This window comes from Cladophialophora immunda, assembly GCF_000835495.1.
Source record: "Cladophialophora immunda strain CBS 83496 unplaced genomic scaffold supercont1.10, whole genome shotgun sequence".
NCBI classification, from domain to species: Eukaryota; Fungi; Ascomycota; class Eurotiomycetes; order Chaetothyriales; family Herpotrichiellaceae; genus Cladophialophora; species Cladophialophora immunda.
Window position 1 is genome coordinate 80,996 of NW_015622550.1, and position 24,939 is coordinate 105,934.

General features: G+C 49.9%; 7 protein-coding genes across 8 annotated transcripts; 2 read left to right on the top strand and 5 right to left on the bottom strand.

The window, feature by feature from the left end:
- Nucleotides 1-1,308: 1,308 nt before the first annotated feature.
- Nucleotides 1,309-4,258, bottom strand: PV07_12512. Of its 2 annotated transcripts, none has more exons than XM_016400043.1 (6): nucleotides 4,100-4,258; nucleotides 3,946-4,023; nucleotides 2,971-3,891; nucleotides 2,838-2,915; nucleotides 2,194-2,772; nucleotides 1,309-2,091 (listed from the first exon to the last, which is right to left on the bottom strand). In XM_016400043.1, the coding sequence occupies exons 1-6, from the start codon at nucleotides 4,153-4,155 to the stop codon at nucleotides 1,875-1,877; spliced, it is 1,929 nt and encodes a 642-aa protein (XP_016242311.1). In that variant the 5' UTR covers nucleotides 4,156-4,258; the 3' UTR covers nucleotides 1,309-1,874. The 2 variants fall into 2 exon arrangements, with proteins under 2 accessions (XP_016242311.1, XP_016242312.1); XM_016400044.1 differs by having other exon boundaries at nucleotides 1,309-2,129.
- A 457-nt stretch (nucleotides 4,259-4,715) lies between these two features.
- On the bottom strand, nucleotides 4,716-6,933 carry PV07_12513 (uncharacterized protein; the record flags this gene model as incomplete). The annotated part of the gene is made up of 7 exons (XM_016400045.1): nucleotides 4,716-5,013; nucleotides 5,101-5,308; nucleotides 5,359-5,633; nucleotides 5,691-6,009; nucleotides 6,062-6,219; nucleotides 6,279-6,557; nucleotides 6,653-6,933. The coding sequence occupies 7 exons, from the start codon at nucleotides 6,931-6,933 to the stop codon at nucleotides 4,815-4,817; spliced, it is 1,719 nt and encodes a 572-aa protein (XP_016242313.1). The 3' UTR covers nucleotides 4,716-4,814.
- A 739-nt stretch (nucleotides 6,934-7,672) lies between these two features.
- PV07_12514 (uncharacterized protein) lies at nucleotides 7,673-8,302 on the top strand (the record flags this gene model as incomplete). The annotated part of the gene is made up of 1 exon (XM_016400046.1): nucleotides 7,673-8,302. One exon carries the CDS (start codon nucleotides 7,673-7,675, stop codon nucleotides 8,300-8,302), a length of 630 nt encoding a protein of 209 aa, XP_016242314.1.
- Nucleotides 8,303-8,394: 92 nt separating this feature from the next.
- Nucleotides 8,395-9,366, bottom strand: PV07_12515 (uncharacterized protein; the record flags this gene model as incomplete). Its single annotated transcript, XM_016400047.1, has 4 exons — nucleotides 8,395-8,585; nucleotides 8,661-8,799; nucleotides 8,883-9,269; nucleotides 9,343-9,366. 4 exons carry the CDS (start codon nucleotides 9,364-9,366, stop codon nucleotides 8,395-8,397), a joined length of 741 nt encoding a protein of 246 aa, XP_016242315.1.
- Nucleotides 9,367-9,689: 323 nt separating this feature from the next.
- On the bottom strand, nucleotides 9,690-11,202 carry PV07_12516 (uncharacterized protein; the record flags this gene model as incomplete). Its single annotated transcript, XM_016400048.1, has 3 exons — nucleotides 9,690-10,548; nucleotides 10,630-11,002; nucleotides 11,112-11,202. The coding sequence occupies 3 exons, from the start codon at nucleotides 11,200-11,202 to the stop codon at nucleotides 9,690-9,692; spliced, it is 1,323 nt and encodes a 440-aa protein (XP_016242316.1).
- A 794-nt stretch (nucleotides 11,203-11,996) lies between these two features.
- Nucleotides 11,997-15,239, bottom strand: PV07_12517 (uncharacterized protein; the record flags this gene model as incomplete). The annotated part of the gene is made up of 8 exons (XM_016400049.1): nucleotides 11,997-12,114; nucleotides 12,176-12,309; nucleotides 12,356-12,642; nucleotides 12,699-13,144; nucleotides 13,202-13,571; nucleotides 13,622-13,708; nucleotides 14,440-14,569; nucleotides 14,619-15,239. The coding sequence occupies 8 exons, from the start codon at nucleotides 15,237-15,239 to the stop codon at nucleotides 11,997-11,999; spliced, it is 2,193 nt and encodes a 730-aa protein (XP_016242317.1).
- A 480-nt stretch (nucleotides 15,240-15,719) lies between these two features.
- Nucleotides 15,720-16,410, top strand: PV07_12518 (uncharacterized protein; the record flags this gene model as incomplete). The annotated part of the gene is made up of 2 exons (XM_016400050.1): nucleotides 15,720-15,982; nucleotides 16,239-16,410. 2 exons carry the CDS (start codon nucleotides 15,720-15,722, stop codon nucleotides 16,408-16,410), a joined length of 435 nt encoding a protein of 144 aa, XP_016242318.1.
- Nucleotides 16,411-24,939: the final 8,529 nt, after the last annotated feature.

The following is a 24,939-nucleotide window of genomic DNA, read 5'->3' on the forward strand; positions in this document are numbered from 1 at the left end:
TCTTACAAATACTAATTTTCGCCAGACTCTGTGAGATAGGGAAATAAAGATAGATTACAACCTTGATTTCCCGCCTAAGCTGTCCTTCAAGGGTCAATAACTTCGAGAAAAATGGCAACACAAGCTAAAACTATGAAGACACTCCCGATGTTCTCGCTGGAAGGCAAAACTTGTCTCGGTAAGATCTCGAAGGCCAGAACATTTTCGCATGTCATTGTCTGGCTAACTTGCCAAGTCACAGGGTATGTCTGAGATCGCAGTCCGGCCATGTGGCGACAAACGTGAACTAAATGTCATGCTAGAGGAGCAGGCGGCCTGGGCAGAGAATGCCTCACTGCTTTTGCGCAATCTGGAGCGAACTGGTGAGATGGGCGGAGAGGATCAAGCCGGCGAAGCACGTAAAACTGACTCTCAGCAGTGTCTGTGTTGATCTCGATCTCAAAGCGAGCGAGTCCGCCATCAACGATGTTTCCGCGCAAATCCTGCAGGAAAAGGGCTCCGAATCCGGCAAGATGGGCGCCTATGCTTGTGATGCTGTTAATGAAGACGAAGTGGAAGCCACTGTGGCGCAAATTGTAAAGGACTTCGGCCAGATTGATGTCCTTGTCACCTGTGCTGGAATTTGCGTACACGGCGATGCCAAATCCACCGATCTTGCGACATGGCGCAAGGTAATCCAAGTCAATCTGGATGGTACATATACATTCGCGCGTAATGTGGGCAAGCATATGCTGGAGCACAAGGTGGCTGGGTCCATGATTTTTGTGGCCAGTGCTGCATCCTCGCATCCTCCACGGCCCCAAGTGCAGGCATCGTACAATGCTTCCAAAGCAGGAGTGAAGGCGTTGGCGGTGTCACTGGCGACGGAATGGGCTGACCGAGGAATTCGTGTCAACACCCTGAGTCCAGGCTATATGAAAACTCCAATGATGCCGACCACGGACATACAGAGAGAGTGGCTGACGCAAATTCCCATGCGTACGTTGCTGCGCACGTTTCACCCTCTTCGTTCTTAGTGCTAACAAAATGTCATCAGGTCGCTTCGCCGATCCTTGCGAACAACGCGGCACAGTGGTGGGTGCATGAGATATCTTACGATGATAACTGAGAACTGACATAATTTAGGTTTGGATGGCAAGCCCTGCCAGTAGTTATCTGACAGGCGCCGACATAGTAAGTAACAGTCCAGCTGAGTTTCATCTTAAGTTTGCTGACAGGAGATTAGGTAGTAGATGGAGGCTGGTCGCTGTGGTAAGCATGTTGCAATGGCAAAGGGCATCAGAACCCAGATCCTTCAGATATATGGACCGTACAGGGAGTAGAGGTAGATTATCGGTTCTAGGCTTCAGGTGTACCCAAGAAGCAGACTTAGATGGAAATAGGCCCAATGACAGGTCTTGCTAGCTCCAGCCTTCCACCACGCAGCATAGTAAAAGGACCCAACGTCTGTGGTAATTGTAGCCGAGTAGAGTGCCCGATGCATCAGGAAACAGCCACGTTGTCGGGATTGTGTGGCTCTCTGGCTATGACACGGAGCTACATAGCGTTGCGAATAGCGGCCGCCAGGATTGGGTTCCCGTGACGTTATCACTTGACTTCCACCTTGCGTTACATTGGGCCTTGAGGGTGAGTCCAACCAGGAAGCATACCTCAGAATATAAGTTCCAGCATGTGGTAGTTGCTCGCTGACCCATCTTACCGCGGCTGCAAAGATGAGGAGAGGATGTGACGTGAGAATGCTAACCCCCCTGGCTCGATCTCTACGCGGCGAATTCGGCTTGTTACATGGCACGTAGGATAGCCACGGGCAGACCTTATCGCTCAAGTGTCTGAGTAGGCACCCCTGTTTGATATCTATAACACCAGAGTTGCTATCATGTGTGTTGATCGACGCGATTGTGCGCTGAGAGTCGCGATTTCTGGCGTATTAGCTGAACAAACCAGGCTATCATTTCAGCACTCGAGTCAGCCACTGCCCACGGTTTCACGGCGACGGCAACTTGGCTCAACAATTCGGCGGTGTCCGGGACCAGCGGCTGTAGCGCTGGCGTGATGGAGGCCAGCGTCACCATGAAGGTGCAAGCTAGTAAACTGCGATACATCGAGTCAGTGTTTCGAGTATGAGGCGCCTGCGCGACGAGGAAAGGGGTTAATCAAGGGGAACAACTTCCACGGGGCCGCAGAGCTACTCACGCATGTGTGATGATCCAGGTGTACTGAGTCCGGTGCCTAAGAATATGACCTGCCATAGCGATGGAACTTCGGCAACTGTCCAGGCTGAGCTTGCAGTATTCGATGACATGAGGCGGAAAACTGGACCTGTTGGGCGACATGACCACATGGATCACAAACGGGCGACCAATGATATGCATGGCGGACCAATACCGCAGTCGAAGCCACCCGTCGTGGAGATCGCGAGGAGTTTTGTCATCTAGATCTGGCTTGATTTCATCTGGCAGAGACTCGTACCAGCTCTTCAGTTGCCGTACTAGCTCGGCGCAGACGCTTTGAAACTTGGTTTCTGTGACTATACCCGCCAGAGCGGACGGACTCTCGGACGCTCGAGATAGACGAGGAGACGAAATGGGCTGTGTGAGCTGGCTGTTGACGTAGAGAGTGCTATGGATCCGGTTGAGGAGCCGGCGGATGGAGCACACTGCCAGGAAGAGCAGCGCATCGCGGTCAGTATACGTACTGAAGCTCGGGAATTGCATCTTGCCAACGAGGAGTTCAATTCCAGTACGCGGTACGTGAAATTCTGCCAAGGTATCACTGGACAGCGTGCGATGTTAACGCATGACCATAGCCACAAGCCGATGAGGAAGAAATGGACGAACCTCTCGAAGATGAAACATGCCCAGACCAGACGGGCAGCGGGAGAACAGGTGTCGTGATTGGAACGGCTGGTTATCGAGCTGAGGATGTTAGCTTCACGCTACCTTATCCACGGCATGCACGTTGGCCACTGACCTTGCCACCGAGGATTGCAGCGTCACGGAGGTTAGATGGACCATTCTCCAGGCCTGAAGCGGCAGGTTCAGGTGCTGGAAATACAAAGCAGCATGGATGAGCGTCAGAGCGGAAACCTCAACCTTCTCATAACAGAAACCCCATAGAGCCGTTGCAAGTCTGTATGCTGGGGCAAAGTACTCCAGCCCCTGGGCGCTGTCGTGGTTTCCCGAGGTAGGGCAGTAAGGCGAGTTGGTAGCCACCTTGCCTAGAGCGAGTAGCACTAAGCATAAAGCGCTTTCTGCATCAGCACGAAGACCTTGCTCGAGGACTTGATGATAGAGCGGCATGAACATATCACGGTCCAAGACCGGAAATGCAGGGTGAACATAGGCGAAGAAGGCGCTGATCAGAGGGTCAGTAATTTCTGCATGGAGCTGGGGCAGCGGACTATTGTCGGTGATGTCCCTAAAGACGGCGTCCTGAACAGATATGGTCCTTGAAGACTCGAGCTGGAGGAAGAAATTGTCTGGGTAGTCACCTATGAGACTCTTGACTTGGGGCAGCAGGAACAAACTGCCCGTTGTGGTCCAGTGGCCGATGGGAATGGTCAGCGAGACATCGTGGGCGTCCTCGCCATCATCATCGACCACCACCCTGGCCTCGGAGTGAGAGCCGGGCAGCGGATATGCATGTCCTGTGCCATGATTTCCGTGCGTGTCTGCAATAAACAATCTACTCGTGGCTGCCAGCCGTGTCTCAGCCGGGACATGAGACGAGATGTCTGGGGCGGCATACGGAAATGGAGAAGTGCCATGGAAGCGGGATTCGAGGTTGGGCGGTGGACTCGTAGCCATCGACACTGACTGTTGCTTGACCTGCGCCTCGAGGTCGGTGAGGCGATTGAGAAGCTGTTGGAGGGTCTCGTCGGCGGCGATACCCCTACAAAAGGAGTATCAATGTATGGCCACAAACTCTTTTTGTCGTTTCACTTACACTTCTGGATACTCACAGTCGATGCCAGATTCGGCACACAGGCCGCATACCGGCTTCTTAGAATCACATCGTCGCTTTCTGTGGGAGAGACCGATGATTGTCAGCAGCTGAGCTCGCTGCATGTTGGCATGCTGGATGGAAGAATTTGTCTTACCTATGGCGGCAGTAATTGCAGGCCACAGCAGTGCGCTTCCTGGGGAAAGAAGACATCGACGGCTGCGCTGGTCATTATCAGCATCGCCGCTGGGAGCTAGCTTGGGCACGATCAAGGTGATATGTAGCACGGCGAATTCAGTATGGGGCTTGCTGGAGCAAGCGGGGAAGACGAAGCTAAAGGGAAACAGACGAAGAGAGGTTTGAGAGGTGAGAATGGAAGAACGTCAGCATGTGACATTTTGGGACGAGGACAAGACGGCAAACGAAGGGCACGTGACGCAGATCGGCGATGGCTGTGACTGACGGCCCCGCCAAGGCTATGTAATGACGGTCAGGGAAGGTACTCCGAGGGCCTTCGGCCGAAGGCCATCGGACGGCGCTAGTAGGCCTGTGTAAATTACTCGAGGTTATATAGTCTGACGGTCCCCAGGGCCCAGTAGAATTCACCATGTTCCTCCATTGAGTCACATGGCTTGCCACATAACGCGCTTGATTACGTGTACATGCAGCTCAAAAAACAACAATAACAAATCACCAGGGAGGGAACTGGGAAATAGTCAACCAGCTTAGCCGTCTTCCAGAAGCCATTGACCATACCGAGTCCTCTATCGTCTGCTTACATACTCATCTCCGTCTCCCGTAACCCGAGAGAACAAGATCCCATCAAGTAGAGCGCCTTGATATGCAAACATCTAATGCTACTGATGACTGACCTATTTTATGAACCAAGATAACTCAGTCCCGTCGTGCTCCATCGCCGTGCTTCCATCGGCCAAATACTGGAAGCGGTTGGAGGTGTGGTACTTGTAATCCCAATCTTCCCAACGTCGTCGTGAGATGGATTCCATGAAATGAGGTCCTGAGCCTGGCCAGGGGCCCCAGACCTTGCCGTCCACTGTTCCATTCTTATACCTGCAGGGGAAAAGCGAGATTAGTTTCGAGAGGCCAATGTTGTATTGTGTACTTCATCGTACACAATCGCATTATAGGCAGACTTACCATGATCGACAGGTCGAAGTCCACACCAAGTCCTTGACAATGTTGTCCTTGTGCTCCTGGAAGTCATCCACCGCCTCCTTCTTGGGCGAGATGGACTTGATATTTTCCGTCATCAGCCTCTCGACCACGTCAAAGGCGTACTGGATGTAAGCCTCGATGCACGGAATGAATGTACCATGCGCGGCGGGCGCGTTGGGACCGGCGGTCACTGTCTAATCGTTAGCTATGTCCACCAAATCAATTGTAAGGTGAACGCACTAAAATAGTTAGGAAATCGGGACGCCGCAAATCCCAAGTAGCCTCGCGGACCGTCCTTCCAGACCTCATTGAGAACGGCACCATCTTCTCCGATCAGTTTGAAGGGAGGGCAGAACGAAGTGTTGAATCCAGTGGCGCAGATGAGGACATCGAGCTCGACCTTGGTGCCGTCGCTGACGATCAGACCATCAGAAACGACCTCGGTGATTTCTTGGGTTTGCACTGTCACGTTGTCTTCACAGAGCGCTTCGAGATATCCATCACCGGGCGTAAAACTATCAATTCAATCAGCATTCGCCTTCGGGCGGACATGATCGATTGTTAACACTCACCGACGGCAACCCAAAGCAAAGTCCGGGATCAGCAAAGGGATCAATTCAGGCTTCTTGGCAAGGCGCTTCTTCATCTGCTCCTTGATCATCTGCAGGGTCTCCCTCTGGTCCTTAGAGTTCTTGCGGATCGTCTCGAATCCGGTGTTCAGGACATGGATGGCTCGCTTCCGGAATACAAGGAACTCCTCTGGGTTGTCGGCCCACCTTTTCTGCTGTTCCGGCGAGTACATGGTATCTCTACCATTAGGCGCGAGCTCGAGAGCCAGCTCCGGAGTGATGTACGTGGCCGAGCGGTGGAAGGTGTGCAAGTGTTTCGCAACTACAGAACATGAGCTTCGTCCACCATCCGCGAACGATTTGAATTGACCTACCTGCTTGGACCTGAGGAACGATCTGAATGCCGGACGAACCCGTACCAATGACACCCACAACCTTGCCTTCGAGTTTGGCGGAAGTATCATAGTGTGCCGAGTGGAGAAGTGTGCCTTTGAATGTGTGCAGGCCTGGGAGATCGGGCCATTTCCACGAGCTGGGTGCGTGGTTAGCCAAATAGGCATTTACAGACCTGAGGAGGCTGCCTCCACATACTTCAATATTCCAGACGCGTTGATCAGTACCTCAGCTTTGTCGGTGAGCGTCTCGCCGCGGGAGAGATCCTCGACGATGAGATCGTACTGTCCGTTAGCCTCATTCCATCGAGCTTCAGTGACCCGGTGCTGGAATCGCACATGCTCCGGTACGCCGTATGCCTTAGCCTCGGCCGTAAAGTAGTTGCGAATCTCTGTGGAATCCACGTAGACTCGAGACCAATATGGATTTCCCTTCCACGAGAATGTGTATGTATGAGACGGTACGTCGCAAGAGCACCTGATGACGAGACGATGTCAGCCCACGCTGTGGTGGTGGTTGGAACAACGGAAGCGGAGAGAGAGGTGGTGGCGGGGCGGCAGCGAAAGGCTTACCCAGGATAACGATTCTCAAACCACGTGCCTCCGACATTACTGTTCTTCTCATAGATGACGAGTTCAATCGGCTGGCCTTGAAATCGGTCTTTGAACATCTTCACTGCCGCAATGCCGGAAATACCACAGCCGATGACAACGATTCTCATGGGCCGCGCTTTTCTCGAAGGATGATGCGAGTACTGATAGGCGTGGCTTGTTCCATTGGCCAAATCGCCATTCGTAGCGTTCACATCACTATTGGTGATGTGAACGGCTGAGTTGGTAGATCCAACAGCCATGTTGCCGGATTTCGAAGATAGGAATCACAGGGTTTTGTTAGATGGACGATTCTGTGTGAGTGGGAGTTTTTCGAGCGTTCATCGACCTACAAGAGTCAAGTTCGCATCGTTGTCGAGTCAATATAATCTATTCTCTGGCGAAGGGACGACCTTCGGCTGCGTCTGGCCCAGGAACGATGTTTCCACCACCCCACAGGTACATTTTGCCTTCGGCACTCTCGCAGTCCGGATGGAGGACTCCGCCGCCGGGAACATCGGCAAGGGACACTCTACCAAGTGGTCGAATACCATACCGATTGTTGCGAAGCTCGAGCCTCGACTATCTTTTAGAAACAGAGGTTAGCGCTACAGTGAAAGGCCCGAAAGGATAACAGAACGGGGCAGATCTCTTACCGCTATCCCCGCCGACCCGCTGCTCAGCTCTGGATGGGCGAAATTGAAAGGCTCCACAGCAGAGGGGCTTGGCCCTCGTGTGATCTCTCGAGTCTAGAGCTACGGCATATGCGGCATGGGGCATGGGGCATGGCAATTGATGCGAGAGCCTATTGCGATGCTGTCCCAGTGGAGCTCTTTGACGTCTAGTTTTTTAAATAGTCCGGTGGGGTTCATTTGAGTGTTCAAGTCCTGGCATTATCCTCGCTATGCCAATTGACGACTGCGGCGAATAAAAACGTCTTTGTCATGGAGGCTTTACGGCTCCGATTCAGGCCGATGGTCTTCGAATTGCAGAAGATGATACATGTCGACAAAGTCATCGGCGACGTTCGGCGCATATTCTGTGATTTCCGGAATCGTTTACTTCGTCCTCCAGGCTGAGGAACGAGGATCTTGGCGCCGCTGCCTTGTGGATGCTGGCATCTATGTCTTGAGCTGGGGTCTCTTGGTGCTGGACTCCCAAATCGGTACTTCGGCTGAGAATCCAACCTTGTTGGCTGTACAGAATCTATCGGACGGAGGGGATACCTCCACGAGCGTGCTCGTACAGTATCCCTCGACAGGCCAGGAACGAGTACTGACTTCGACAACCGAATTTAGAACGAGTATGGCGTTTGTTCGCATTGAGGGCACCAAGGGCAGCATCTTTATGAAAGGTCTTTCGGCATCGATGCCGAAAGAATGCATCATCTTCTCAGGGCCTGAAAGGGTCTCCCTACATGACTCGATTACTGGTCAGCTGCCTCTGGGAGAGGTGCATCAATTCGAGGAACAGGGCTTAGGTCCCCACCATGAAGCAGACCATGTAGCGGTCGAAATGGCCGCGGGCAAAAAGGAGAGCTCGATTATCCCTCAAGCAGAGACAATAAGGGTCACGGAGATGTTGGATGAGATTCGGAAGCAGCGCGGGCTGAGATATCCACAAGATAAATAGACAAACCATAAAAAACTTCGAGAATATTTATATATTTAGTTTCATTCGAAAGATACTCATGTCTATTCTTACATTTCCGAGTACATCGACTTTCAAGGGTCCCATCCACCATCGACGTTGTAGACCGCACCCGTGACGAAGCTGGACTCATCACTGAGCAGGAACACAATGACTTTGGCAACCTCTGAAGGATCGGCTTGCCGTTTCATGACCTGCGGAGCCACAGATTGGGAATGACCTTGTCGCTGTTCCATCTCTTTGAGCATGGGAGTTGCTGTCGTTCCTGAAATCGACACAAATCAGTCTCAAGATTGGTTGCATCTCCCCTAATGGCACGATGTCTAGGCACTCGACTTACCGGGCGCAATTGCGTTGACCCTTACTGTCGGATTCTCTCGCGAGGCAACCTTAGTCAAACCGATGACCGCCCACTTACTCGCCGCGTAGCTAGCCACTCCGTAAAGCCCAGTCAGGCCTGCCACGCTGGATGCGTTGACCTTGAGCCGCGCAGAGAGCGAGTCAGCATGAGTGGATACTAAAGATGAAACGAATTGGAGCGTTGGAGGGTGGTAGAGCTTACAATACTTCCGCCATCTCTGATGTGATTGAGCTGTGCCCTCAAACAGTTGAATATGCCCGTTGCGTTGACATCCATGGTTAGCTTCCACACTTCGTCGGTCTCGGTGCGAATAGGACGATTCTCCCGGATTACGCCTGCGAGGTTGACAGCTCCGTCCAAACCTCCGTATTCGGCGATGACCTTGTCCATCCAAGCATCCACTTGCTTACTTTCACGCACATCGACTACCATGGCAGTGTGGGCTCGCTTGTCCGGGCCAGAAGTCATGGAGTGCAATGCAGCGTCCAAAACCTGTGGATTTGCATCAGCAATGCTGACGGTGGCTCCTCGGGAAGCCAGTATCTGAGCTGTGGCTAATCCAATCCCACTGGCGCCTATAATGGCAATCTATTGGGAAGGCATGGATTTTGTTTAGTTTCTGTCCTCATGATTGAGAGTGTTGTTGAGAACTCTGACGTACCACTTTTCCCTCGAACGATGCCATGCTGGAGACCAGAGAATGACGTTGGTTGCTTCTGTATAAGTTCGTATGGTATGCGAGGTTGAGAATCGAAGGATGTATGTAATTTTGGGGAGCAAGACTGCGTTAGATAGGAAAGGTTCTATATATTTTATCCACGCCTGGGCCGGGTTGCGGGTAAGGCGGGGAGATAAGTGCTGGACTTTGTCAGTCCTCATCGACTGACAGACCATAGCCTGCATACAACTGATTTTGTACAGCAGACTATGTAATCGGATGACAGCTTTCGAAGCATCACAGTAGTGCAGCAGGCTATAGAAACTGGACGGAGCCGCATACAGAAATGCCTATCTACTATTGACCATCTTATATAGAGCCTTTTCTAATTCCAACATCACCAAACGGAGAGGCAGGTCGCCTACAGGCAACAACTGTGTGAAGAAAGTCGCCGCTACGCCGCTTTCGCGATCGATGAACCACAGCAGATTCGGCATTCCATCCCAACTCACTGTGTTCTTCTTCCTTCGGCCTGCGACGTCCTCGTTGTTGACCACACCGCACAGACAATGCCCGATTTCCATAACATCTCTCCATTCTTCGAGAGTCTGAGTCCAGAGTAAAGACTTGGTATTTTTCGTGTCAGTACCAACGATGAACTCTCGTAACGATGCCACCGGAACTGGCCCCAGTTGCGCGCGGAACATCTCGTCCACGGAGGCTTTGCTCAACAATGGTCCTCCATCCGCAAGTAGAGCGGCCAGAAGTTTGCTATAGTCGTTGGCCGTGGAGTACAGACCCGCACCACCGAGGTCGTCGCGGCAGTCGAATTTCCACGGCGACGAGCCTTTCTTGAGATCCTGTGTACTTTCACCGGCGGCACGATAGGCCATTTCTTGAACGTCCTCCGGCTTGATGCCACGTTTAGACGGGAAAAAGGTCGTGCTTTCCGCTCCGAGCGGCCCCCAGATATTTCTCTGTTGGTATTCGTCTAAGCTCATGCCGGTGAGTTGGGCAACCACTCGGCCAGCCCAGTCGAGACCCGGGCCGTATTGCCACGACGTGCCCGGCTGGAAAACAAGTGGGTGGAAATTTCCCTCCATGGTGCCGGAGAACATGTTGTCTTTCCTGTCAGCCCAGGCAGAGTATTTGATGAGTAAAGGATTTCCTAGGTCGTAGCAGAGCCCAGAAGAATGTGAGATCAATTGCCTATGCGATCAAGCACCCAATGTCAGTAAGATTTGTGCTCGGACAAAAACTATGTCTCAATCACTTCAGACAAGGACTAACCGTAGGGTAATCGGCCCCTTGACATCCTCGAGTATCGGACTCCCTTTGGACTTCTTTTCGGACGATTGTACGCCGTGGAGTTTACGTTGGCCCACTTCCTCAAGATCCACGTGCGATTTGGCCTCGCCATTTGCGGTCGACTCGTCTTCGCCTTCGAACCCAGTCAGGACTTTCAGCTCTTTGAGTTGAGGAAGCACTTCTCGGACATCATCGTCGAGGTTGATCAGTCTCCGCTCAACGATTTGCATTACCGACACTGACGTGGTGAGCTTCGACTGACTGGCGATCCATGTCACGGTATCGGGCGTCAGTGCTGGTGAATTGCTAGTGTCGACTTTTTGATGCCCGAACGATTTGCGGTAGATATCCTTGCCTAGTTGGAGGAGGCTGTGTCAGTTCTTGTTTGGCATCCCGCATAAGAGAATTTGTAGAGTTCAGGTGACAGAGCCCACCTGCTGTGCAGGTGGGAATATGTAGTATACCTTCGCGATCTACCGCTACAAATGTTGCGCCATGTAGACTTCCAGTGACGGGATCTGTAAACCTTCCCAAGATCGCATCGAGTTCCGCCATTGATTTCTGTGTAATTGGGAGACTACTAGCCTGCTCTCGAAAGTGATGGGGAGATTCCGTCGCTACTCTTTGAGGAGAGGTCTTTGCAATTGTTAATCCAAATCTGCCTAAGCAGATCAAATCGAATATACTCTAGACGTTTACGATATACTATGCCGCCGTGGACTCCAGCCTGTTCCGTTTCTTTTGTCCGACACGTGGAGAATATAGACTCCCCAAATACGCCCGAAAATTTGGTGCCCCCGAAATAAGGGTAAACATGGCTTCGAGGCTCGAGCAGTATCCGCGCCAGTATCCCCGCCATGGCCCCTTCCATTTCGAACCATTCTTGCCATGTTGTCACGAGTCCATCGAAATCGGAATTCTCGATTGCTCTACAGGATAGCATCCATACTGACTTGGTGTTACCGCGGAACTCCACAAGTGGATACAATCACTGTGAAAAAGGGGGCTCGGTCTTCATCGGATCCAACCCGGCGGTCGACGGTTGCTTTTACGGGTCTCGAACATTGTGGGGATGGCTTCAGGCCCGCCTTCGATGTTCTCAGCTCGTTGCATGCAGAAGTGGCGTGTTTGACGCAGACAGAAGTCCGAGTGATCTCCTTACAGAGGATAAAATCTGTTCCTGCCGAGGGGAGTGGGGGCAGATGGAGTTGCATGGGGTAGCTACGAACTGAACTTGTATCGTTGAGGCCTGGGCTTACTAGATCCTTTGAAGTCGATTTCGGCAACGAATCAAGTAACCGAATGATAGAATAGGAGAAAAGATCCGAACTGGCGAGCTACCAAGGTAATCACAATCGAGATTGGAACTCTCTGATCAGGGTGGCCAACGTGACCATTTCGAGCACTCGTCGATCCCATACTTGCTGCCCTCCTTTGCTAAAGCCGCTGGATTTGATCCCGCCAAAGCTGTGTATGACGTTTAGTGAAACGTATCTCGTTGGCCAAAAGGGGCAAAGAAGACACTCACTGTGAGGCAGCATCACTCATGATACCAGCATTGACGCCGGCAATGCCAACTTCCAAGGCTCTGGTCACACGCCAGATGCGATGGACGTCCTTGCTCAAGAAATAACTGACCGGGCCAAAGTCTGTGTCATTCGCCTGGCTGACCATCAGCTTCGGTCTTGAAGCGGAACAGCCCAGCAACGGGCCCAAATGCCTCTTCTGATGCAATGTCTGCTGTGATATTCCCCAGCACGGTGGGAGCATAGTAGTTGGGACCCAACTCGGGCATTACACGTCCTCCTACCAATACCTTTGCGCCTTTGGCCGCAGCGTCGCGAACGTGTGAGTCGGTATTGTCAACTGCCTTGCGATTGATCAACGGCCCGTGAGTAATGCCAGGCGTTCCGAGGTTATCCCCAACCTTGAATTCATTGACCTTGGATGTAATTTTCTCTGTAAAAGCATCGTAGAGCAAATATACACATAGATCTTGTTAGCGCAGACGCACGTTTGGCCAGAGCCGCGGAATTTGCTGGCAAGAGTACCTGCAACGGCCAGGTCGATATCGTTGTCGTCGAAGACGATGAAAGGGGCATTGCCACCCAGCTCCATGGAGGTCTTTTTAAGAGTCGTGTCTGTACACTGTCGGATCAAGAGCTTGCCAACCGGCGTCGAGCCTGTGAACCAAATCTTCTTGATTGAAGATGAGGACGTCGAGGCGTGTCCCACTTGAACTGTGTTTGCTGATGCTGTGATCACATTGATGACGCCATTCGAAAAACCTGCCCAATGCGCCAACTCAACAATCGACATTTGCCGTCGATGGAGTTTCGTCAGGCGACTTAATAACGACGGTGCAGCCAGCCGCGAGCGCGGGAGCTGCTTTTCTGATGTTTTGCTTTGTAGGTCGGCCAATGCCAAATACCGTTTTGCCTCGTACGCATTTAGGACGGGAGTGTACCTTGTCATCATCGCCGCAGGGAGGTTCCAACTGCGTGTCGTGTTAGTGAAACCGGCTCATACGTGCTGTAATCGATGAACTGCTTACGGAGTGATCAAACTGTAAGGTCTGATGGGTTCGCGTATGGTGAGGACCGTGTTACCAGGGACACTCGCAGGGATAACATCCCCACACGCTCTGACCGCTCCTTCACCAAACCATTGCGGGAAGACTGCCGAATATGCGACCTCGCTCTTTGCGTCGACTAGAGCCTTGTCATTCTCGGGTGTGACCAACGTGGCAAGATCATCGCCATGTTCAAGTATCAAATTAGCCCAGCGCCTGAGCATGTGAGCTCGTGCGCGGGGGAGAGTGAGCTTGAAGGAGGAAATGGCCGCGGCAGCAGCATTTATCGCTCGTTCAGTGTCCTCAGGCGAACATTCTGGGCCACTGGCAATGGCCTTCCCAGTGGCAGAATCTAATCCGAGGTCAGGACGTTTCAATTCCAGATGGATCAATGTTTGTCACTGAAAACATCGAATATCGTTCTTGACTTGGCATCTACCCATTCTCCATTGAGATAGGACTTTTCAATGAAGAGAGAGCTATCCTGGTCTAGAGGAGATATTGTCAGTCGTTCACCACCCGTCAGAAGAGAATACCTCCGATGAAGGTGAACATAGTTAGGTCGAGTGGCTGCCATTGGATGACGAGAAGGGCAGTCTGCCTCAAAAGACTCAGCAGCTGCTGTTCTGTGAGGTAAAGAGTCCGGAGAGAGTGCAATGAAAATGGAAAATTCACGGAATCAGAAGGACGATTACGTTGTTGGACAGGTGGATGGGTATGTTACGGCACCAGGTACTGTATTAAGGATCAAAATTTTGAGAACGGGTCTTTCTATGCTTCACCCATCCTCTTAATGCCCTCAAGGATACTCATCATCACTACGTTGCTCAAGAATCATCGAGAAGTTTCCCTGTATTGGCTTATCTAACCACTCAACTGTCGACCATCTCAGCACGCTTAGAACAATGTGAAGACTTACGGTATCCGGGAATAAAGCACAGCAGAATCGCTTGTGAGATCAGAGGTGGCACGAAGCCGGCGACCGCGATACGTGCCAATCGCGACAAGTATTAGCCCAATTTACGATACCACATGTTATTACGAGTCTATTTTTAGACAGACGTGAACTACGTATCTCTGTGAGTGAAGGCGCACGATACACCATTCCATCATGCGCAAAGCATCAAAGTTTGGGCTATGCAAATTGAAACAATTTTCATCCCATAAACACAATGAAACTTCTTCGGCCGCCTTCTATGAGGTGGTGGCAGGCTGCTTACTGGCTCCTTCGTTGCTCGTCAGGAACGAGTCCATGTACTTCTGTTGCAATGCCGGAGTGACACCCGTGGCCGCATCCGCAGACTCACGGCCATCGTGGAGGTACTTGTCGACGGCTGTGCCGGCATATGCCTCGACGTCGTAACCTCAGAGCTCGAGCACGGTCTGCAGGTCGCCGTACAGATTGCTGCTCCGGACGTAGAATTTGCCACCCAGCTCTGCCGTCATCGCTTGATCTCGACCCTGTTGCCCGGGACCATGTAGTAAGTTCCCGATTGCACAGGAACGACACCTGCTGCTTGAGATATGCTTTGGGCATCCTCTCGGCCTCGTAAATGTGGACTGCTTCAGCAATCTCAATCTTTCCCTGAACCATGCTCTGGATGCAGCGTGCGAGGAGTTCGCCATTTTCCATCGAGGCCGCGGCACCCTGTGCCATGTGGTTGACCATGGAATGAGCCACGTCGCTCATCAGAAAGACATCCTTTTGTGGAGATGACCACGACCGCATCGTGCCCGTGACCGTGAGGGCCAGTGAGACTGCGAGGATGTCAGTAAGCTTGTCAAGGCGGACACGCGAAAAGGGGTCACTTACGACATACTCCACCATGTTGATGATGCGCACAATGCGGGGATCGAAGTCTCTGTACTGGCTGCGGAACTTTTTGATAGGAATGTCCGGCTGAGTGGCGCGAAGCTTTTCAGCCGTGTGGTGCGATAGGACGAGATTTAAAATCTCGCCGGCGCTGATGGGGTACGTGATGACGTATGCGTTGCCGTCTATCCACACTTCCATGGTCATCTTCTCGATCAACTATTTGGCCATTGGATCTTTAGGAATCTGCTCATAGGGGACCAGCGCTCAGTAAGCGTGGTTGGTGGTCGGTGGTTCGAGGGCGACTCCAGGAAACAGAGTCCGTCTGGTGATGCTGTTGACGCCATCGGATCCGACGAGGAGGTCAAAGGATTACTGCGCTCCGTGACGAGTGCCCACGGTGACTTTCTGGGCAGTTTCGCACTGAATGGAAGGGACGGCCGAGTCGATGTGAACCTGGGCTCCCAGTTTGGTCGCCATGGCAGCGAGTCCTTCGTGAAGATATGCTCGGTGAATCACTCACCAGGGGCGACCGAGAGACTGCTCCAAAGCAGGAATTCTGGTATGTCCGACCGACTTGCTACGTCTTCGGCGCATTTTAAGCTCTTCAAACCGGACTGGGTTCTCGCCGATGACGGTGTCGGCACCCCATATCTGTAGCAGGACGGCATATTAGGCGTCATCTGGATGCCGGCACCGATCGGTTCACAGACGTTAGCAAAGGTCCTGGCTCTCATACGGAATAAAAGTGATGTATGCTTCACCCAGTTGCTCAGTGGCTTTGAGGACAGTGGACTTTTGCACCGGCTCTGCACAAGGCAATGGTGGCCGCGAGCCCACGCAGCGACTTCGGGCCTGGCGATGCTGGCCGGCAACCTAGCGCCTGCAAATTACTTTGAACCTAGTAACGACTACTATGATTTTCTGACGGAGATCGGCTTGGGGGGAGCGTATATAAGCCCACGCGAGACTTCTGGGCAAAGACCATCAGAGAGAACTATACTGGTAACGAGTGGAAAATGCAAATTTGCATGGCGGCCATCAATCTCGCTGCCCGTGACGGCCTCTACGAGCGCCTCTCCTTTGTGAGATACCCTGTTCTCTGGTGTCAGGTGAGTCAGCGCATGAACCGTGCCCCAATCCCAATGAGAAGCATTTCAGGCAATGGTTTTTTCTGTGACAAGGCACGACCGATGTCGTTTTCAGTTACGCGAATGCTGAGGAAGAGATCAAACTGTTTATCAACTCCGAGGAAGCGAAGCTGGTCAAGTTTGAGGGTGGACCGCACTTCTTGAGCTATACTCACCACGCACAACTGCATCAGGACTTGCTGCGCTTCGTTAGGCGATGGAGTGGCAATGCGAGGGCTATCATCTAGTTCTGTACACACGATGGCTGTCTGCGGCCACCTTTTAATTCTATATACGTATAGTCTATCACTAAAAAAATCCACAGGATGAGTGCAAATCCATGGGCTCGAGTACAGCGTCCCATGCATATTCCACACGCTCCAGACACTGTTCTTTATTGACATACGCATCCTTCGTGGGGCGCGTCCCTCCCGCGTGGCTCATGTCGGACCTGTATGCGCGGCAAGGTTGTTGTTCTAGCAACAGTCAACTAGGAACGAGTCGGGGATACTACTCCCGTATCAAGCGATCCTCATCTCCATGATGTTTGGAGTTCCAAACGTGCCACCCATGACAGCTCTGGAACTGCTTCAAACACCCTCTTCCGCCGCAGCGCGGATAGGCGGGAGCCCAGACCCACCCTTCGACTCTCACTTGCCTTGCGACCAGAAACTCGCCTCTTCCTCGTCCTCGGATCCTGCCCCTTTGGGTCTTGGATGAGATCTTGCGATGTACCAAGACGTCACCAGAATCTCCGCGGCACCACATTGGTGTTTCCTCTGTACCCCTAGATCTTCCCGTTGACCGTCCATTCCGTCGACCGTCACGGTAGAGCATCCATGTCGGTGGGCCTGCCTCTGAACTTTATCTTTTGCACGCGACTTGTAGTGGAATCCCCAGAAAATTTCCCCACAATCCGGGATCGGGCCAGACGACACCAGTGCTTTTGCACCATCATTATATATTCCTCGCCACATCCCTACTATCAGACTTTGCTCTACCACCAGCGTCCACGTCCGGGGAACCTCGATTACAGCCATTCTCCAACCCTCTAATCTTTGACTCCTTTGACGGTGTGCAAGATGGGTGGCCCCATTGGCGCTCAGCGAGATGTACAGTCGGAAGCCAAGTTCAAGCAAATCCCCAATAACACCAATAGCTGGTGGTTCAAGGATCCTGGTACGTCGAAATGATCAGTCTGGGTCATACTGCATTGCCATGTGCATTCACTAATCAATGTGGCCCTATAGGTCTACGAGTCAACATGATGCACTGCATAGGCCTATGCGGCACGCTCTTCTTCAACGGCTGTTGGTCTTCCCCCTTATCCCCACATGGTAACGGGACATCAGCTCACAATGCATCAGATGATGGCAGTTTGTTCAACGGTCTTCAAAGTTTGGACGCGTGGCAGGAGTACTTCAACCACCCGACCAGCAACATTCTGGGCTTGATGAATTGTGCCGGTTTCTTACCGGGTCTCATCGTCTGCTGGGTGGCAGATATCATGAGCCACCGATATGGTCGTCGCCCCACGGTCTGGCTCGGTTCGGTCTTTGCTGTGCGTGCTCGTGCCCTCCGGGATGCAATGCTGCCTTGGTCTACCTTCCCCGCCGCCACTAACCATGGATTCTATAGATCATTGGCGCTCTCATCATCTCTCTAGCCAACGGTCGGGGCATGTTTATTGCCGGTCGCGCGATTTTGGGTATCGGCGTTCAAGGGACTCTGGTCCCCGCGCCGTCGCTGATCCAGGAAATCGCGCATCCCAGATATCGAGCCAAGATTGGATCCATGTGTAAGCCATGTTGCTGTTGTTGTGCTGTGCCTAGTTGAGGTGCTAAAACTGCTGCAGATCTCAGTATCTACTTCCTAGCTGCCATCATCTCCGCCTCTGTTTGCAGAGGCACCCTCGAACTGGTTGGCAACAAGTCGTGGAGAATTCCATGCTTCTTGCAGATCATCGGCCCAGCATTCGTCATCCTCTTGACGCTAAGATGTCCAGAATCACCTAGAGTAAACCCGTGTCACTCTCTCGAATGCGATGTACTCGGATGGCTGACTGTGTGCAATAGTGGCTCGCAAAGAAAGGCCGACAGCAGCAGGCTCGTGATGTTCTGGCCATGTATCACGCCAACGGCAAGCAGGATGATCCCTTGGTCGAGTACGAGTTCCTTGAAATCCTCGAGGCTCTCAAGGAAGAGGAGGCCAACTCGCAGACCGAGTACTCCGACTTTGTTCGAGGCCCGGGTAATCGTGTCCGCCTACTCATCATCATTGTCGTGTCTCTGGGAACTAACTGGGTGGGCAACGGCATCATCTCCTACTATCTGGCCCCAATTCTCGGCACGTTGGGTGTGGACTCGCGCGATCAACAGCTCGAGATCCTGATCGGCCTTCAAGTTTTCAACTGTGGGTCTCTAACAACCGCGCGGTTGAAGGGGCGAATGCTTACATTTGGAAATAGTCTGTCTGGCTACCGCGGCAGCTTTGAGCGTTGACAAGGTCGGTCGTCGACCGCTCTGGCTCACATCTACCACCGGCATGCTCATCTCCTTCTCCATCGTCATGGGTCTGTCAGCGAGTTATGCCGCCCACGCCCGCAAGGCTGTGGGGGTGGTTGTTATCCTGTTCCTCTTCATCTTCAACGGTTTCTATGATATCGCCTGGACACCCCTGTCCTACTCGTGAGTGCATTTGCCCCGAGTTATCCACCCGGAGGTTGTGTTGACCTTGTGCCGGTGCAGGTACCCCGTCGAGATCCTGCCTTTCTCCCTTAGGACTAAGGGCCAGGCCATCTTTGTCTTCTCCCAGACTCTCGGCATGTCGGTCAATCTCTGGGTCAACCCAGTGGCACTCGATGCTATTGCATGGAAATAGTGAGTACTTGCCCTTGGTCGTTTTTATCAATTGCCTCGGAAGCTGACTTTTCCGTCCACTAGTTATGGTGTTTACGTCGCTATCCTCTTCGGCCTCGTCATACTGATCTATTTCACCTTTCCCGAGACCAAGAACTTGACCATCGAAGAGATCGCCATTGTCTTTGACGGTGACCGGGCGATGAAGATCGTCGAGGTGTCGCAGGGTCAGGTGGGCGTTTTGGAACAAGAGCACGAGCACAGCGAGGGCAAGGGACCCAGTGCCACAGCCACCGAACATGCCAACGTCTGCAGCTGAGCTTATCATCAATGTTATATGGCTATCACATTATGCCGAAGCTACATACAGCTGTTGTGGGAGGTTGTTGTGTCGCAAGTCAGGCTGTCAGATTAATTCGCGTGGTCGATGGGTGTACAGAGGGTGCCACAAAGCGAATCGTTTTCGAAAGATAACGCCTGATGCTTTTTTGGTATTGTGCACAATAGCGGTTCCTATATATATTGCTGACCGGAGATGGCTCAGCAAATCTTTACTTCTATATTGCTCGTACTGCAATGCAGCACCATGTCACGTGAAATATTGCGTCTTCAACCTTCAGTTGGCCATGATCCCAGACGATTGGAAACCGGATCGGGGCCAAATGAGTATCTCCATAACCAGACATAGCCTGGCAGCTCTACATGGCACAACCGAGCTTACCCGGCCACTGTTCTCTCACGATGTCAGGTATAGGTAGGCATGGGGAAGTTAATGTCCTATCTCGCTCGTCTCCACACAGTCGAGAGCGTGAAGTATTACCACACCGACCGACATGTCTCGCGGGTACTACGGCACAACACCCGTTTATATTGAGATTACCCTTTTTGGCATAGCTTAGTCCACATATACATGTTCTTTAATACCTCCCGCTGCTAATAGTCACACTTGTCGGAAACACGTCTAGTGATAAAGTACTTATAAAACGATGTTCGACATCTGAGCTTCTTGAGGAGGGGCTGCTGCGGGTTTTGTACGCCTCGCAGAGTTCTTCGTTTGCACATGATCAAAAAACACGACCTCGTTGAAAAGGCTAGAGGAACGTTATATGCTCTGCTGTTCCGTGGCAGAGCGCACGGAGCCACAGAGCACTCAAAGCCCTGATGTTAGTGTATGCACGAGTAAATATATTTACGTAGTCAACTTCGCTTATGTCCATAACCACATCTTTTGCTTATCGATCGGTTCCGCTCTAAGGCACATCGACACGCTCTGTACCCGCAGTCTCATTGGCACTGCCTCTCGGATACAACCTACAACAAGGTCCCACCTTGTCTCGTGAATACTCACGTGGAGCGATTCATAAGAGAAAAGGCACATAATTCTATGTGTATCCACTAAGAAATTATAGGTCCTATTATGCCCTACACGTGGCCCGAACTAGTTACTCGGTGCTGGGTTCGATACAAAATCCGCGTTGAATTGGGTATCAGGATACCTCCCAACAACCTGTGTCATGTGGTGGTACAGGAAACGGTACTCACTGGGAGGCAATCCATCAGGACTAAATTCTGTCTCTCTCTATAGACCGAGTGCTATTTGGATGCGTTAATTATCCCTCTATCTTTGCCACCAGTACGCCTGATCTCTCTATGACGTTCGAGTGCCACCGATATTATTGAAAATCTGAAGTCCTTGATTGATGCACACTTGACAGCCAGAAAATTGATTGGACTGACGCGTGGATATAGGAATAGAGTATCAATCGAACTGTGCGTCTGGTAAAGAGTGTAGCAAGCTTGTTAAACAGTGTGAGACACTGATGCATGCTGCAGACCTCGGTGCGTACCCTTAAAACGACTTGATTCCGAAATTGGTACCCGGACGCCACCTGAGATATATTCACTCCACATGAATTACTTTGAATTGTACAACCTTTTCCTCTCGTGTCACATCAATGAGTTTCAAAGCCTGGTCGCCATCAAAAGCGACAGCGACTTCTTCAACGGTTAAGTTCTTCGTTTCAGGGAAAAAAGAAGTAGATGATAACCATGAGGACCGATAAGATAGCGATGGAAACGGAGTAGCTATATAAGAGAACCAGGTTAGAAATAAACAGTATGAGCACAAGCCTGTGATAACATACTATTTCCAGTGCAAAGAAGTAAGCGCGACAGGATTGGCCTAAGTGGTGATGGCCCGAGCAGCAGTCTGTGTCCAGACAAAAATAGCTTGCCCTTTCGTCCTCATGGAGAACGTAAGGATTTCAACAGGGTAACTGGGCGCAAAGTGTCAGTTCAAATTCATAATGGTCAGATTGTCAAGAGAAGAGCCAAAAAACTTACGAATAGGGTAACACAGTCCACGCCGCTATACTCAGCGGAGAATCTTGACCAAAGTAGAGGCCGCGGCCGCTTCCTGGTCGGCAATTGGATCCAATGTACTCGCCCATTCGGGAGGAGGAAAACGTAATGGCCAAATGTAACAACCAATCGTCCAATCTTGTTCCAGAAGTCGCCAAGTTGCAACGCATCGGACGAGACGGGGCCACTTAACATCGTCCCCCTCATACAGTAATTCTCAATTCGAGGATAGGGGACAGCGTTGCTCAGTTCTCATACAAGCTGTGGATGTGGACCAGCTGGCCTTGACCACATCTCCCCAAACCGCTAACTTTAAGAATAGGCAAAATCCAGTAATGTGGCGGACGCCTGTCTACCTCTGAGAGATCTCTGCACCACGCGTGTGTATCTTGCTGGATCACGGGCCTTTTCTTCTGGTTATTTACCATACAGTTGCGGTTCACGGAGCCATGTCTCTTTTGTCAGGTTTTCAATCAATAGGATATTATTTCCATCGGTGAGAAAGAAGATGTTCGGCCGTCACTCGAGCTAGTCCTCGCCAAATGAGAACTCCATAATCCGCCAACAAGGTATCTCCTTTTTCTTCTTCGGCTGCACTGACGGGAATGTGGGACCCGCCAAATTTTGTCGGTGTAACTCAATGGAGGAACATGATAGATTTTACTAGGTCCTGGGGACCGTCTAACTATATACTGCAGGGTAAATTACAGAAGGCTACCAGCCCGTCTCGGAGGCCTTCGGCCGAAGGCCTTAAACGGCTAGTTGATAACCAATATGATCATCTTTAAATTGCCTTGGTAACCCTCAGTCACATCGGCACCGGACTGAGATCACCTGGCGTCCGTGCTTCAGATTCCAGAGCCAAAAAGGCTTGAATATTCTCACTAGTCCTAACCATGTGGATGTTTAGGTCCGTTTTATAGTATGCTCCATATGACATATCACTAGAGGATGTTGCTCTAATATCTGATGCCCTAGGCTTGGACTATACAGTCGAAGCGGGAGCAGACAGGCTCCTTCGAGGCATAAACGAGACACGGAGTCGGGTCAGCTTTGGACGGCCTTTACGGGGAATCGGACCAGTGCGCCCGCCAGACTAGGTATATTTGTACTAGAAGCCAGAGCAGATCGAGATGCGGTTCTTACTGTCCCCTGCGATAAACTCGCGGGCTTTCAACTGGCTTTCTCCCCAGTATGATGACAAACCCTTATCTCGGATTCTTAATCTTACTCCCCCGCGATAAGAACCGCCTACAGTAGCTGACTATCACGGCGCAACCTAGAACAGGAAATATCACTGTTAAGGGTGCAATTATGATATGAATTCTGAGACGAAGGAGTCTAACTAACAGTGGCGCGGTGAACGTGACAGAAGAATGTTTACGCGCTCAGCCTTGTGCGGGGTGGCCAGCCTCGCATGGGTATCCCACATGCGGTTAGCCAGGCCGTGACAGTGACTTCAACTCGGATCTACCTTTAATCTCGATACTAGTCACTAGGAACGTACGAAGACCCTAGATACTCATAAAGAAACACCGAACATATACATACGGTATACAACCCGATAAAGGCGCCGTAAAATAAGGAAAGGATCTTCTCAGTCCGACTATATTAAGACCCTAACTACCTAAGGTAATAGGGAGAGCCCGATACGGTATACTCGTACTAGGGGGGAAACCCGGAGACATAGCTAATATACATAACTAGGGAGGATCTACTAGAACCCTTATTAGATATAATAGAAAAAGGAGATTAGTTAGATAGGGGAAAGGTAACCTTTATCCTAATAACGGAGTATTATCTAGTAATAAGAACCCAACATTAATATCTCGGACGATATAAAGACCTAGGCTATAATAATATACGACTAGCGTATAATTACCCTATCTACAATCTAGTAAAAGAACCTAAAGTATAGGAATAAAGTATAAGACTTACTATCTATAAAAATAAGGACTACTCTATACTAAGCGACCCCTATAGCTGCTAGGGAGGATCTCTATTAATTTAGAGAGAAACCGATAACGCTATTATTATAGAATATAATATAGCTAAATTAGTAGATAGAGAGATAGAAGAAACGGATTAAGAAGATAACGGCCTATATACTGTAATGGGAAAGGTTTGGAGAGGACCTGAGATGCAAGGCGAGCGGGCAAGGTGATTAGTCAACTTTTAGCTATACATTATATAGGTAAACGTTACCACTCTCTAATTAGTGAGTTCGAGGGTACCACTTTAGCTTAGTAGTCTTTTCTTTTGTTATTCGCCTAGGTAGATTAAGAGATAATAATATAATTAATTAACTACTTGACAAGATGTGAACGTACCTATTACCTACCGCCGTACGAGTTGGCGCCTATGGCTAGAAGCCTCGGCCCAGTCTAATACTATAAAGGAAAGACTTCTTATAGAAACTAATAATCTAGTTAAAAGAATATAAACCCTAAGGCTAGACATAACCTAGGAAGAATAAGACGCTTTCACTAATAAAGCGCGAGAACTTATTAATATAGTCCTAGAAGAATAATATATCTAAGAGGAATAAGTAAAGAATAGGTAAATTATAGAGAAAGCTAATAATTAAGTTAAAACTATATATAAAATCTATAAATAACGAGACATATTAATACCCTAACTTATAGAGATAATTAAGGGAATAAATATTAAGAGAGTATTCTCTTATAACTAAACTAACCATTACCTAATATAAACTATACTCTATATCTATAAATAGTATCTTAACTTTCTAATACTAGAAAGATTAGGAATACTAAGACTTAAGGTATAAGAAGTCTATAAGAAATCTATTAATCGATATAGAGTATAGGAGTATATAGTATCTAATCCTAAAGAAGATAAGATAGATTACCTATACTAACTAAAAAACTAGGTTAAGAGTAAGCTATAGAGTACCTTATTCACTAAACGAACACTCTAAGGAGACGTTAACGCTAGAGAGTTAATAATACTAATATATACTAAGTAAGGATCTAGAAAAGTAGGAAGCTATATAAGATAAATATAGTAGAGATAACTTATTTATAAGCTATTACTCTTAGTAGAATATTAGAAGATTAGGAGATTAGTATCCTTCTAGACTTAGATTATACTAGAAACTTTATTAGCGTAAAGATAGCTAAAAAGTTATCCTAATAGTAGAATTTAAAGACTAATCTCTATATACTATTAGAGTTTAGTAAGGAGATTATATCTAAAGTCTTATATAAATTAAGAGAAGTTTAACTAACTATTAATAAATACTATAAAGAAATAAGTCTTAATATTATAAAAATAAAATATAATATAGTATTTAATATACCTTAGCTAAGAAGATATAACTCTATTATTAACTAAGTAAAAACTTAGGTACGATTTAATAACTATAACTATATAGAAAGACTTTCACTAAGGGAAGTAATTATAGTAGCGAAACTATATAAAAATATATATAACGTAGGTGCATAGTGAGTTAGCTAGCATAGCGAGTTAGCTAGCATAGCGAGTTAGCTAGCATAGCGAGTTAGCTAGCATAGCGAGTTAGCTAGCATAGCGAGT